Genomic DNA, 15,671 nt, shown 5'->3' with positions numbered 1-15,671 from the left:
CGGTGCTCTAGCACTCTCCAACATCGGATATCGGTATCGGTCGAAAAAATGGTATCGGTCGGGCTCTAATGACGTCGATACTATCGAGTATCGGTTCACATAAAAACAAACGATACCTCGTTTCGATACTCTTGAACGCACCCCTGGCCGGTCGCATCTGTAACAGTTGGGCTACTGAGAGTTTAATGACTGCTTTAGTAGGCTACACTCGTTACTGTGGAAAATAGCGACAATAGCCTATAATGTTTATTATGATGATTATCCAAAGTCTATACTCTCTGCTCTTGACATGAAAATGGCTGAATAACTGGCTTAATAACCTATTTTGGTGTGCACAATAGCCCATAGAAAAAACAAATAATAATTATAATAAATAAAAAGTATTGAAATGGTATCGAAAAGGGTATCGTATCGATTCCCAGGTATCGAAAAAGGTATCGTATCGATTCAAAGGTGAACGATACCCATCCCTAATGATGTAGCAAGTTTAATTTGTAATATATATTTTTACTCTCCCTCATGTAGTAGTTCAGAGCCTCTGCCTGAGAACCAGAAACAAGGCCAATATGATTGTAATGACATGTCAATTATTTCCCCCTCATTCCAAGAAAACACAAAATGAACATGGAATGCAAGTATTATATAAAGTATTTTATTACACAAACCAAAGCTAGTTTACAAATACAGTTTCCAGTCCTGTGTTTGTGGTGTGCATGTCTATTAACAAACCCACTTCTCATATTTACATACTTTGCATACAGCTTAGTTTTCCTGTTCTTTTGTTTACAAACATTTCATATTCATAACCTGAACTTGAATAAAATCGAGAAAAAAGAAAAAAAAAAAGAAAAATAAGATTTGTACATAAACAAGGAAATCGGTTCCTCTATTCATTTTGGCCCATTTGTGTTAAAATAAACAAAACAGTAAAATACCAGCCAGCAAATTTGGGTAATGGAGGGGAGATTGGAAAAAGGGGTGGGGATGGGACCTAGCAGAGTTCTAGACAGGCAGCCGAGAGGCCAGCCTTTCTCCTGACTGCCCAAAAACAGCATTTGGAATGGATGATTGACAGGTAGCAACAACTAAATGTAAATCACCATAATAATTCAGGTAAAGCATTAAAAAATAAAAAATTCAAGACACATAAGCAATCCCGAGTCTCTTACCTCCCATTTTAAATACTGATAGACAACATATACATTAGTTTTTAGAGGGTAAATAAATGTATAAAAACAACTTTAGTCTCAGGTTCTGGACTAGTCTTCTCTCTGAGAACAAGGAGGAAGAAGAGGATGACGAGGGCACAATAATGTCACAAGATGACAGAATTTGGGACATTCAATGTAATATCAGGAGTGTACTTTTTACCAGCCAACACTTTTTTTTGGAACTGTCAAGTGATGGCTGCTTTCCAGTCAAGATTGGGAAATGTACCATGCAAATAAAATTTAAAAAATTACTCCCCAAATATGATTGCCCCCCCGCAATTCTGACAACTAGGACATTGACAAGCATCTCATATTCTGGGTGAGATTTTTGTCCACTAGTTTCTTTACAAAGATGAGAAGTACCAAAAGAAAATGGCATGTACAGATTTCAGTATTCCAAAAATATTGGAATACTCCAGGGTCAAGCAATTGTATGAATTTCTACTAAACTCAAGAGCTGATTGTGTTTGTGAATTGGGATGCCACCTTAAAACATTCCATTTCACAGCTGGAATACCAACTTAGTGTGCATGTGTACACTCCTCACAGTCCTCTTCTTGCTGTTCCTCCTAGTCTGAAGGGGAGAACGAGAGCCAGCAGTCGGCCATGTAGAAAGCAGGGAGGCAGGGGGGTGGGGGGTTAAAGAGGAACCAGTGGATGAGTTTGACCAGGTTGTACAGAGCACGGCATGAGAAAAATACTTGTCCTTTTCATTACAACAGTGGCTGATTCCAATATTCACCAACAGTTGCATTTCTTTTTAAAAACAATAGTACTTGGCAGGTCATTGTATTGTCCCACAATGAGCGTTGCATCCCAAAATGTTACCTGCCAACTATGTTTTTAGAACAGGACATCCAAAATCACAACCGTTTCTCTAATCAAGTGGCTAGAAAAGTGGGCCACTGTCACAATTTGACAGCATGTGGCTGATACTTGCCAATTTGGTAGAATGGTGTCATGTTTGTCAACAGATCCTTCTACTTTCAACTAAGAATTACTTCCTATAGAATTCAACAGCCTTCCATAATATGGCCATTACTGATATAACCTAGTTTATAACAACCACCTGGAATAGAATCCCTTGTGTATTGAATGGACCTGTAAAGACAAAAATGGCTGCCACCTACAGTATATCAGCAATGTTTAACTATTTCAGCGGATGGCACTTTGTTGGTTGGAATGTAGTAAAACGCTCCAAACGAAAGAGTTTCGAACAGTATAAGATATTTTGTTTGAGTCGTGGGGCAATGGACGTACTGGCTTTATCATTTAGTAATTTTCCATCCAGATCTATAAAGACCCTGACACATCTTTACAGTATCATGTCCTTACAAACCACTTTCGAAAAGTAATCTGAAACAGCTATTCGATTGGTTATTGAAATTGGTAGTCTTGTCTGAACAGACTGGATGAGAGCTTCAGTAGTACTAGACTGTATTGTTTCTCTTCTGTGGAGGCTGTTCAACACAATTTGGTGCCAAGAAAAACCTCCTCACAAAACAGCAGCTGTGTAAATGTTCAAATCAGTCATTTTTGCCCTGGTCTGATCCGTATACAGTCATGGCCATTGATAGCAGCGAACAATTACTATACTCCTATCCCTCTTCATCCACCCACCCCACCATAGTGCCAGCCAGGTATGTCAACTCTGAGGTGAGGAGAACATTTGTGGTTATTAGGAGCAGTACATATTTGTACTCATTTCCCAACCCCAAATATTCACCCCACCCCTCCAAGGCAAGAAATCATCATCATCCAGCCACGGTGGCCAGTACACCTTAAACTTCAGCCACTGTGGCCAATACATCCCAAACTTCACCAGCCACTCTGACCAGGACGTCCAAAACCTCACCAGCCACTTTCTCTTTTCACAAACATACAGGATTGTTAAATACTGGCTGGCTACCTAACACAATGGCCAGTAGAGCAGTCAAACGTCCCAGACAGACAGAATTCACCAGATGGTAGCTGGGGTTTATTTCCTACCGACTCCATCCCAATATCCTTGCTTCCCTCCCCAGCGCCATAGTCCTGGACAAACCTAGGTTGAATTGAGTCCAATGAATGGCCATCTTACAACGGTAGTCATTTACTGCACTCTTTTCTAACGCTCCCTCCCAGCATCCCTTCCCCTAGCCCCAGGCAGTAACCAGGGGTAAAAAAAGAGTCCAAATATGGCAGCCATTTTACAGCAGTAGACATTTACTGCTCTTCTTGCCGCGGCGGGCCTGCAGTGCTGCCCTAGTAGCCATCTCAAACACCTCCCGCACACCATCCTTGCTCTTGGCCGAGCACTCCATGTAGCCAAAAGCCGCAATACGATTGGCCATGTCCCGGCCCTCCTCTGGCTTCACAGGCTCCTGTTGGATTAAAAGAGGAAGTTGGGGTTAGAGTAAATGTAGGTTCCCTTAGAAGTATTGGTCATATTAGTAGTGCTAGTTCCATTAGTACATGTTTTATTAGTAGTTCCACACTGTTAAGATGCTCTGAATTAAGAGTATCATTAATATCAGCAATACATATGCGCGTTTGTCATGTTTTTACACCTCTTATTTAACTTTGAGATAGATCTACCTGCTTCATCTTGGCCAGCTCTCGGCGCGTGTGATCATCGTTCCTCAGGTCCTTCTTGTTCCCCACCAGGATGATGGGGACGTTGGGACAGAAGTGTTTTACCTCAGGGGTCCACTTCTCAGGAATGTTTTCTGTAGGACAGACACAGGAATAGAGATTTTATCGTCATCTTCAAGCCCCGTTTTATACTTTGTTGTACAATGTGAAAATAACTGATCTTTGTTTTAGATCTTTTCTGCCATTGAAAACTAAGTGGAGATGGACAGGAAACGGGGAGACAGAGAGAAATGCAGCAAGATTGTCGGGAACAGGATTCGAACCAGTCAGTCTCCAAGCTGATATATTGACTGCATTCTCTTTTGTTGCATACAGTAGATGCATATTCTCTCACACACACACACACACACACACACACACACACACACACACACACACACACACACACACACACACACACACACACACACACACACACACACACACACACACACACACACACACACACACACACACACACTTCCCTTTTTTAAGATAAACTTAAAATATGTGAAATTGTATGACAAATAGTGTATGCATATGTGTGATTCATTTTGGATTTCCTCTTACCCAGACTGTCAGGGCTGTCTATGGAGAAACACATGAGGATTACATCAGTGTCTGGATAAGACAGAGGTCTCAGCCTGTCATAGTCCTCCTGACCTGCTGTGTCCCACAGAGCCAACTCCACCTACACCACAGAAAGAGTGAGAAGATGGGAGGAATTAGTGGTTGATATGGGTTTATAGGCATGGGGTGGAAAGAGGGGAGAGGTTGAAAGGAGGGAGAAAGAATCGATACTCTCATCTCAAACTCACAGGTATTATAAATATTTTAACATCTAATCAGAGTCCTCTGCCAAATACATTTGTTTTATTTAAAACAGATCTGGCCCTCTTAGCTGGACAGCTGACAGAATGGCTGGTAGATCAGACAATCTTAACCACAGCAGATCTGTGCCAGCATTTGGCTTGTGCTTGGGTGTTCAGAGTCTGCACACCGGTAATGCTGCAAAAAGCTCTGTTGTATTTTTATTGCTGTCAGCATTTTCGATCAATCAGACCGTAATCAGGACAGTTGTATAAAGCAGGGGTTTTCAAAGTGGGTGACGGGGCACCCTGGGGTGCCGCGACGGCAGTCCAGGGGTGCCGCGAGATAATTTATTTGGACACTTGAAGACATATTCATTATCATTTTAAACTTGAAGTACAAAGTTAGTTCTAACCAAAATGGCTATTATCTCAACGTTTTCCTCGCAACATAATAACTAAAATATCATCACTGTCGGGCAGAAACCTTCTATCTCCAAGTTTCAAATGTGTACGTCTTTTGGTAAAGCAAAGCCCTGCTTCATCATACAAGACTGTCGAACAAAACTAGTGAAAACAGCCGATCTACAAGCACACAATGCCTCGCGACGCTGTTTTCACTAGTTTAGTACATTTTATGTTAAATACAAAACGAACGGTTTTGGACATACAAGGCCACCCGACAATGACGATATGCTATAAACATAAGGTGCTGGGAGTGAAAATTATAATGTAGGGGTGCCTCGGATTAAAAAAATATTTATGGGGTGCCCTGAGACAAAAAGGTTTGGGAACCCCTGGTATAAAGATTGCAGTAGTTGTATGTCCTGATGAAGATCTGATTGATCGAATAACTACTTTTTGTGATACTGCCGCTAGTTTTGCTCCAGGACCACAGATGTGTGTAGCATCTTCTTTATGTGTACAATTAGTAATTTGAATTATCTATTCTACCTACCAAATAAGGAATATTACAAATTAGATTAGGAACTATACATTGAATTTGGATGGTGGAGTTGTTTCACAATGCAACACTGGAAAATCCATTGACAGAAAGATATTAAAAGATGTTAATCTCACCAGACAGGTGACGGGCTAAATAGAGATGGGAAACTAGATCAAACTGTTTGTCAAGTGTGACACTACCTGTACATGAATTAACCAAACGACCAGTGAGTGGTCCAGCCTGATGCCTGAGCTGAGTGTGTGGAGCGGCCTTTTAAAAGCTTATAGGATGCAGACCAATAGTAGCAGTCTAGCCATATACAACTCATTGGCCACTGGATCTTATGTCAAGGTCACCACCATATTGACAGGGCCAACTAGCCACAACTCCACCACAAGAAATAAATATTTGCACACAAGTACCTGAGACCAAAGGTTTAATAACAATTCCTATCACTTTGTACATAAGATAAGGGCCCTTGATGTGAAACCCCAATTTAAAAAGAGGGTTAACCAAGTATCCTATATCTATCCTATATAACTACACACGTCTGTCAAACAAACCAAACCACTGGAAGTTTGGTTGAGAATTCAGCAAGTTATGATTTTAATCACTCTGATGAACATGATTTTAATCCCTCCGATTGAACATGCAGTATCCAAGTTCTGACAACACTCCTCATCAGTGTTGTGCTTGAAAAAGTTCAATGAACGATCGTTCATGAACCTGTTCATATTTTGGCTGAACTGAACATAATGTATTTCCGCCAGATGAATGTTATTGTGAACGTGTTCATTATGGCGTTTGTGAATGGCGCTCATCCATAACACACATCTCCCAAGTAAAGCCTGACTTCACCTTAAGATGTGTTGCATGCCAAAAATAGCTGACCTCACAATGCGTAGCATCCACGACATGTTGTGAGCTTGCAGATCAACATTGAACTAGTTCATGTAGAAAGTGAACTTTCCCAACACTGCACCTCATACCCCCTTCGTGAGGGGGCATGTTTTTTCAATTACTTTTTCATGTATTGTTTACTTTAAAATGTCTTAAAAAATAATAACACGTCCTCATCATGTATTAGGACAATACAAGTCACCAGAAACAAGGACATGTGTTTTCAATTAATCACACACAGTTAAAATTAAGAGTTTGAAGATACGATGAGTTTGTATGGGACAGGGGCTTGTCTGATAAATACTAAATCAAGCAACTTGTCTGGGGTGCCATGTTTGGGGTCCAAGTATGACTCCAAACGTGTTTGAAAGTGAAATATCCCTTTAAGCTGGGCATGCATTCCTCAGAAAATAAATTGTTTTAAAATGTATAAATGTTTAAGAAAGTTTAAATAAATTATGATAATCGTTGTGTTAATTACTCAATAGCTTAATAATCCTTAGTCGCAGCTCATGGTCACTGTACCTGTTTGCCATCCACCTCGATGTCGGCTACGTAGTTCTCGAACACAGTGGGCACGTAGACCTCAGGGAACTGGTCTTTACTGAAGACAATCAGCAGACAGGTCTTACCACAAGCTCCATCCCCCACGATCACCAGCTTCTTACGGATGGCTGCCATACCTGGGGAGGGACATGAGGTAAGACTGTGAACCTTGAGGTATTAAAAATGGTACTACACCACAGTCTAGGCTGCGTGGGACTGGGTCAGGAGTCAGGACTCAGGAGAACATTTCCTAGTGGGGCTAACCTTAATGAAACTGTCAGCTTGTATGGATCGTCAAGTTGAATGTCAGGTTCACTTCCCTGTGATGGAACATGGCAACGACTATTCCAGGGTTATGGGTTCAATTCCCTGTGTAGCACAATAATTACTAATTTAATGCCTTGATTACATACCTACTAGGAAACAGCCCCCACTATAATAAACATACATTGATAAAAGGTACTGTAAGATGTCCTGGATGAAAGCATCCTCCCAGAATGTTTTTTTTTGTACTAACCTCACTGCATCCATCAAGGAAGGAAGCACAAGAAAACAAGAGATTGTGAATGAATGAGCAGAGGAATTTAATCCTGTCAAGTCTTTTCTGAGAACTGCACTCTCTAAAAAGAATAAGCATTTGGGATTTGGAACTGTTCTCCCCCCAGAATTAACGCAACTTGGCAAGAGACGGGATTTCAAAGTTCAGCATTTTAACAACTACGGCGTACCCCTGGAGATATAGTTTGTATGTGTTGCTAACTGTGTCGGCGACTGATGTAGCGAGAAAATGGACTTTGAAGCGAGAAAAATAAACGATTAACAATATATCCAATCTTTCCCGTTTGAAGTCGTGTTTGGGTATGAAGGCTCAAACAACAATTTAATATATTGCATCTTTTCAAAACGGGACAACTGGACCATGTTTTTGGGCTTCAAATACATACTTTGAATGGTAAGATTGCCATTTTGGCCCGAAATTCTCCTATAATGTGGGAATATAAACAAGCACAAGGACGTTCATTCAGTATCAAGTGATACTATGCGTTCTGCTTCTCTGGTGGAAAATATTATGCAATTAAACTCACTGTCTGTGTGCAGGGACGTACCCTATTTTACTCTGATAACACTTCGTGGTGAACAAATACATGTTGAAATCATAGAAAAACGAAATAAGTCCCTCAGGCCACTGTGAATTCAGACCAAACAGTGGGCACTGACCGGCCTTGATACTCCACTGAAGGTCTTGGCAATATGACTTCAAATCACGATTATGTTGCTTTAAACTTTTTTCCTCATTAAGATTATGATTAATGAACAATTATTTAAAATACACAGTAGCAGATCTGCTAGCTCAACGCACCAGGATGCAACGTGTCGTTAGGTTTTAATAACATTGACATGCATCTTAAGGTGGCTTTTCACCAAACAGACTACAGGAGACCAGGGCTGTCCTCGACGCAGGATTTATCAAGTCGATTCGAGTGCGAGAAGATCTGGTGCGAGATAATAAAAAGAAAACAGTTCGCCCGTCGCTATTCTCAGCCTGAGTCCAACCACCACACACCCACGGCAGTGAAAGTGAAAGCGCATCGCGCTGGCTCTGCTGCTTCTTTGGCCAGCTCTCAAGTAGAATAACAACACGTCGACGCATTTCCTTTCCAAGCGGTTAACTTCAAAATAAGAGCTCCCTGTTATATGATCAAGGCAACTTTCAAGTCACGTGAACTGATTTTATTTTTAAGTCTAGTTTACAAGTAGTAGGAAGTATGGACTCAATAAGAATTACATGACAGTCACAGTCCAGCGCTCTCATACCGCACCACAGTATACTGGTGTGATAAAAAAAATTATATATTTTTGACGGCTCGACTCAAACAATTGGCGTCGATTCCGGGGGCTTAAAACGACGCGTCGATTCGTCGATTTTTAGAGGACAGGCCTACAGGAGACTCCTTCTGACTGTACACAGACTGCAAAGAACTGCAAAAGAAAAAGTACATTTTTTGTCAGCCAACTGTACGCCGACTGTAGTTACTGTACACAGTTTTGCGCTTGTGCACTGACATCGCATGAAATAACGCTGGTATGGCAGTGTTGCCAGGTCTGCTCATTATAAGCGACTTTGATCCTGTTTTCCTATAATGTTGGCAGTTGCGGGTTGCTTTTGTCTGGGCTTGTTTCTGATGTGTAGTTGCTTATTTGGCCTTGCTTTGAAGTATTCTTTTAGAAAATAGCCAATGTATTATGTAATAGAGCTCAAGCGGTGAAACTGGTCGCTTCTTTTGGGCTTGTTTTCATAGACCTGGTCGCTTGGTCGCTTGTTTCACTCACAGAATCTGGCAACCAGAGAGTTTCTCTCCCTGCTGTGTTTTCTCCGATTCTCTCACCAAAACAACACAGCACTATTACTTAGCTTTGCTTTGGAGTCGATTGGTATAGGAATTGAGAGTTGAGATTGAGAATATGGTATTTAGTTAAAATGTCTCTGGCTTGTTTAGGCTTGGTTCTGCAGCAGTAGCAATTTTAGCAAACTCAAGGTCCACTCTACAGGGGTATCTATCTAGTCTAGTCGCCTCAAGTCTACAGACTCCTTGCAATAGACAGACTGCAAAATACTTAGCAGGTTCCGTTTTTCATCGACTGGTTCCGACCGACAACCCTATCGACGGCAAGCATCTCTTGCCGACGAGCTCCCAATGGCTCCGTGTCAGCAGTAGGCGCTTTTTGACGGAAAATCGTGGCCGAATCTGTGCGGTTAAAAACTGCCTTCATGAAGAGTGTTGGCAACAGGAACGCAAGCAAAAACAACACCTATGTTCATACGTGACACACCTGATCCATCTAATCTTAGATAATGAGGAGCGGACTATCTTTACAAATCCCCACCTGAACAATTACGTCCACCAACATTAAAGGAGTAGTTCACCCCCCAAATGACTTTTTTTCTATTGATTACTCATGCCATGGAGTTGAGTTCAATAATATTTTTTGTATTTGTCGCATTCCGAAGACAATAATTTAATTACAAAAAAATTACCCTCATTGATTCCGGATGGGGACCCAAATGGATTCGGGTCCCCACCTGGAATCAATGGGTGTAAATTTATTATAATACATTTTTGTCTTAGGATTTGAACAAATACAAAAAAATACCAGTGAACTCAAGTCTCCCTGGCAGCTGGCGTGAGTAATCAATAGAAAAAAAGTCATGTTGGGGTGAACTACTCCTTTAAGGAATGAATGCAACAGGGAAAGAGACTGTAGTGTGGGATTTGGGATGCCAGGAGGAGATAGAGTGGGGGATGGAGGAAGAGAAAGAACGCTGAGGGAAAATAGCGGAAGAGAGATTAAGTGGTGAAAAGAGACACTGGAGGGGATGGAACAAAAAAGGAGATAAGGGAAAATTATTGATGGGGTGGAGGAGAGGTGAAAGAGTGGGGGCACAGACAAATTAATTAGGCGGATGGATTGGTAGTAGGGGTGGGCGATACTGGCAAAAAGCATTATCACGATATGCTTCATGCAGTATCACGATACACGATATTATCACGATACTGTTTTATGCGAGTTTTTAGGTTTATTATGATTATTAGACCCACACAGATATTCTATAGATAATCTATTCATTTTTATGCTGCAGATAGAAAGATAGATAGCCTAATCTATGATTTTTTAATGATAACATTCAGATTTTTGATTAAACAATTATCATTTTTTACCTCAAAATATTTACTAGTTGGTGTGATGATGGTTCAGGTCATTCAAATGGGTCCCAGAAATGTTTTATGGGTTCCCTTAAAATGTTTTTTTGAGTGTTGTGAGCTTGTAGATCGGCTATTTTCAAAACAATTTGGCGGGACCTCTCTGGGGGTCTCGACCCACAGGTTGACAACAACCCATGCCTTACCATTGAAACTTCAGGGAAAACAAATTACCTTATGACCAACCAAAGTCAGGAGGTTTGTTATGATGATACAAGCTTTCTTTTTAGAGAATTACTCACTCATTATCATCCTAGCTTTTAGCTTTTCTACTAACAATAATGGCATGGTTTTATAACTAAGCCAATTATGTAATAGACGCAAAATAGACGCTACGATTTCACCGCGAGACGCGACGACACACGCATGCATCAATGGTGAAAACATAACAAACAAAGCACTTTACAAATCGCAGCAAAAAGCTACTTGTTTGTAGTTAATAAAAACAGAAGCATGGATTTACAAGGTGATCTAAATCATCTCATCAATACTGCCAGAGTGGAGACTCCAGCACAGCTTTGCAAGCAGTGAGATGGCTGATAGCGATAGCAGGACGGATAAGTACAGTAGTTTGCGTCCTGTTAGTTTAATGCATCCATTACGAAAAATATGCTCCAAAGAATGCAGGCCAAGCTGCATCCCTGCTTTACAAAGTCCCGTGAAAGTGAAACTAAATCGTGGGCCAGTGTGCCGTGCTGCTCGGTGCTCCTCAGCTCCTGCACACAACTCAGTCAGTGCTGTAGACACTCTGTAGCCTGTCTGCGTGCTGCCCGGGGGAGGGGCCGTGAAAGCAGGGGACAGATCCCCAAGCTATACGACACGTTGAGCCGCGACACGTTATAGCTTGTAGATCTGTTCTTTTTGGCGAATTACACCACCGTACTATAGAAGTATAAATTAAGCAATCGAGCTGCGACTCATGGAACGTGCACTCGCTGTATATCCAGATTCCAGAGCCTTTTCTAAATGACTGTTTGTATCACGAGAGAAACGATATTCTGAAATGGCCTATCGTGGCAAAGCTGTATCGCCGAGACGATAATTATCGTCATATCGCACACCCCTAATTGGTAGGTTAAAAGAAATAAAGATGAGGAGACAGAGGGAGGAAAAGATGGATAGGGAGACAGAGAGAGAAGATGAGGGTGCAACTTTAGGCAAACAGCACAGGATGAAAATAATAGAGAAGATAAGCGTGGGTGGGAGAGAGATATTAAATGGAAGAAATGCTAGATGGATATGGGAATAACTTGAACAGATATTCAATCAACAGATAGAAAGGACGTAGAGAGAGATGGTGGTGCATAGTGAGGGTGGCTGCAGCCTTTTCATACATTTAGTGATGTTTTTTCCCTCCCAGCTCAGTTTAATTATCTATGGCAATTGTAATGACTAATTATATCATGACAGCTCCTTCAATCTTTCCAGTCAGAAATGGCTTTCCCCAGTAGAGGGTACAAGATTTAAAGCGTCTGGGCGTGAATCAGACTAGCACTGCCACTGACTGCTCCAATTACAAGATTTGTGCTTTTGGTATCAGTAATGTCTCTCTTCCAAACTCCTAGCAGGATATTGTGATAATAAAACTCTGTAATTGTGATTCAATGTGCATAGGCTACTTGTCATTTGGTGCCCCATTGCACCAAATGCTTGTTCCTGTTAAACACTAGTGTTGTGCCATTACCAGCATGTTCCTATGCTACAATGCAAGTTGACATAATATGTCAACTTGCATTGTAGCATTGTAGCATAGGAACATTTTTCAGGAACATATTATGTTCCTGAAAAAACATCTCGGAATTATACACAAGTTCCAGCTTCGTAATGTTTAATCCTGGCTCTCAAATTTCCATTTCAGGCTACATTCACATGGCAGATATTCACCATCCATTTTTCTGGCTGGGATATTCGTTTGGTAACTTAATAATGCATTATTATTATTATTATTATTATTACATTATTTGCCACTGACCATTTATAATATTGGTAATATAGAAAATGGAAGCTTATTCAACTGTTGCATTCATAAGTCATTCTGAATCTGGATACTAGCAGCATAATAAGCTGCATGCGTATTGCCTAATATGAACGATTACAAATAAATCTGTCTAGCATATAGCTACTATACCATACAACTACAATTGGGTGGTTATAAAAGTGATCAATGCATTGAACAAACATAGCCTAAAATAATTATTATTATCACTACATGGTACAGGTCCACCTAGATGCAAGAATAAATTAAATACTATGTTTTATTAGAGAATTGTGTCTTGACAATACATTTATTTTATTCAAGTAGCTTATTTGAGCTCATAGCAAAGCTGATGCATAGAAAAATTGGTCAAATCTCTAAGCCATGGAAAACACTATAGCCTTTTATTTTATTTTTTAAAAAGGGTCTATCAAAATGAATGAATTTGGCTCATTTACAAAAGAAAGTGGTTCACTTTAATGTTAAATACAGTACTTTTGTTAAAGATCAGGAACGCCCCCAACACAAGAACAGCTTTCATATTTCTACAAGAGCTACTTGTTTTCCATCAGAACAGTGGTTTGAAGCACCTAGCTATTGGGTGGGTCACCACAAACATGGCGTCATCACACAGGCAACAGATGGCTAGTGTGTCCGCAGTGCAAGAATGGGTGGGTGGCCCCATTCCCAAGACAAGCAAACATCAAATTTAAATGTACACACTTATTCCACTGTAGAAGGGGGGAGGCATGCCCACTTTGAGACCAGAAAATATTTTTTTCCATCACCGGATCAATAAAATAAAGAGCCAGCTTCTCTCCATTAATTTTACACGGTTACTTTACAAAAATAACAAATTGGGCTTTACATTTAACTTTTTCCATGTTAAAAAGGAGTCATAGATTGTAATAAGTTGCCACACATGACATACAGTCAAATCCTGTGTTGGTGGTGTGGTCATTTTTAACTGAGCGCGTACAAATCGGTACAAATGTAACAAGTTCGTGAGCAGAGTCATTAAAACACAGCATTAGTTTTGCCGTTGAAAAATCTGTTGAGTCGAGGCAAGTCAGAGGGAAAAAAGAGGCTTGACTGAAGGGATGGTGTTTTTTACTGGTGTTTCAGTCCGAGTGTGGGGAAAGGGTGCGTTCGGAAATGCGCACCGGACTGCGCGGGCGTTTATCGTGGGCTTGCCCAGGCCTTACGGCCTGGGCATAAATATAACGATTGCATTCACCACGGCTTCGTAACTCGCGCGGCGCTCCGCCGGCCGCGCGGCCCTGGCCCGCTCTTCGCGGCCACTCGCGCCTGCGGCGCTCGGGGGCGAAGAGCAGGACCAAGGTCCGCTGGCCTTCGCGCCGCTTGCAATGTCGTGGACAATAAAACGAGCGCACCCTTTCATACACTCTGACTGAATCACCAGTAAAAAACACTCTCTCTTGACGGAAGCCGGCGGACCGCCTATTCTAATCTTTGCGATACAAGTTTGTGAACCATTTGCTCAACTTTTCATAGTGACTTTACAGTCCAGACTTTCGAGAGAAGAGAACGGTTTCGTACATACTAAACGGTACTCCGTTCAAAGAGAACCCGAGTGAAGACACAGTAGAATGCTAATTAAGTGCGGAAGGAAGCAGCGTTGCAGTGGTGGTAAGTACATTCACTCAAGTAGCTACTGTACAAGTACACTTGAGTTATTTGTATTTGCCAATACTTTTACTTGTTCTGCTAAACAACACCTTTGAAAATAGCCAATCAACAAGCTCACAACGCGTCGCGTAAAAAAATGTGAGTACTTTTTATCCACCACTGCAGCGTTGAAATGTGAGGTCGGTCGGTCGGTTGGGGGAAAATAAGCTAACTTGGCAGGCTAACCAAGTCAGTTAGCTCTTTTTAGCCCGTCCTGGACCCGCCAAGTGGTCCGTGGACAACTTATAATTCACAATAAAAGTAACCTGCATCTGTGAAACACCAAACAGAATGTATTCGTCGGTAAATGATTAAATAATTGAAGTAGTTTACCTGCGGTTTATGTGGGTACTGTAGCAGCAGTCGGTGGAATGTATCGTGCTCCCTGTGTGTCTGTGTGCCGCTTCGATAAATTAGTTTGGACGGGAGCGCGCGGCCGGGGATTGTAGCTGGGGGGAGGGGTGACGGGGACGAGCATGAGCCACGCCTGCGCGGGCACGTCTTATTAGTGGTGCTGGTCCTGCTGGTGCGCCTCCTGGGTTGTCTTTCTCAGTGGGGGAAAAAGTACTTTTACTTAAGTGTTTTACTTTTACAAAAGTAAAAGTATCAATACTGCAACGTAAAAGTAGAAGTCCGCAATTCAACATTTCCTTGAGTAAAAGTATTGGCCTCAAAATGTACTTAACCCTTAAGTTCTGTTCGGGTCATTTTGACCCGTTTTACATTTTCATTTGGAAAAAAAAGGTAGAAGTTTACATTTTTTCCACCTGAAACTCACTGGCCTTAAAGATTCTTCTGAGATGAACTTGTAAAAAAAATATTTTTGCACTACACCCATGCTACACCCCCCTCATATTTTTTGAACCTTAAGTGCTGTTCGGGTCATTTTGACCCGGGAAGCACAGATGCACAGAAATACACAGTATTATGCCAAAATACAGACACACAGTCACCCCCACTTCTAACACCCCCCTTCCGAAGCCCCATTCCAAACCTGATTTTCATTGTTTCCTATAAGCATGAGCAATATTGCCCAGTATTAAATAAAGTCGTTTTTTACATGAATTTCAGCTAAATCAGTAAAAACGCCTAGCTCTTTTAGTGTTTAATGTGATATAGCAAAGCAGAAATGCAAACATTTACCATATATATCACATGAATTGTTTGGTATTGAGTCAAAGACAATGTATCATGATGATTTGTTAAGTTAAAATTTATATT

The 15,671-nt window shown here is 41.2% G+C and overlaps 1 protein-coding gene across 2 annotated transcripts; it reads right to left on the bottom strand.

Moving 5' to 3' along the window:
- Positions 1 to 636: 636 nt before the first annotated feature.
- On the bottom strand, positions 637 to 14,854 carry rhoab (ras homolog gene family, member Ab). 2 transcript variants are annotated; one of them, XM_080733128.1, is made up of 6 exons: positions 14,784 to 14,854; positions 10,063 to 10,107; positions 7,005 to 7,162; positions 4,395 to 4,515; positions 3,789 to 3,919; positions 637 to 3,574 (listed from the first exon to the last, which is right to left on the bottom strand). In XM_080733128.1, exons 3-6 carry the CDS (start codon positions 7,158 to 7,160, stop codon positions 3,401 to 3,403), a joined length of 582 nt encoding a protein of 193 aa, XP_080589254.1. In that variant the 5' UTR covers positions 7,161 to 7,162; positions 10,063 to 10,107; positions 14,784 to 14,854; the 3' UTR covers positions 637 to 3,400. The 2 variants fall into 2 exon arrangements, with proteins under 2 accessions (XP_080589254.1, XP_080589253.1); XM_080733127.1 differs by lacking the exon at positions 10,063 to 10,107 and having other exon boundaries at positions 14,784 to 14,853.
- Between the last annotated feature and the right edge of the window lie 817 nt (positions 14,855 to 15,671).

This window comes from Nannobrachium achirus, assembly GCF_963921795.1.
Source record: "Nannobrachium achirus genome assembly, chromosome: 9".
NCBI classification, from domain to species: Eukaryota; Metazoa; Chordata; class Actinopteri; order Myctophiformes; family Myctophidae; genus Nannobrachium; species Nannobrachium achirus.
The sequence above is the reverse complement of the archived record's forward strand: the minus strand, read 5'-3'. Positions and strand labels throughout refer to the sequence as shown.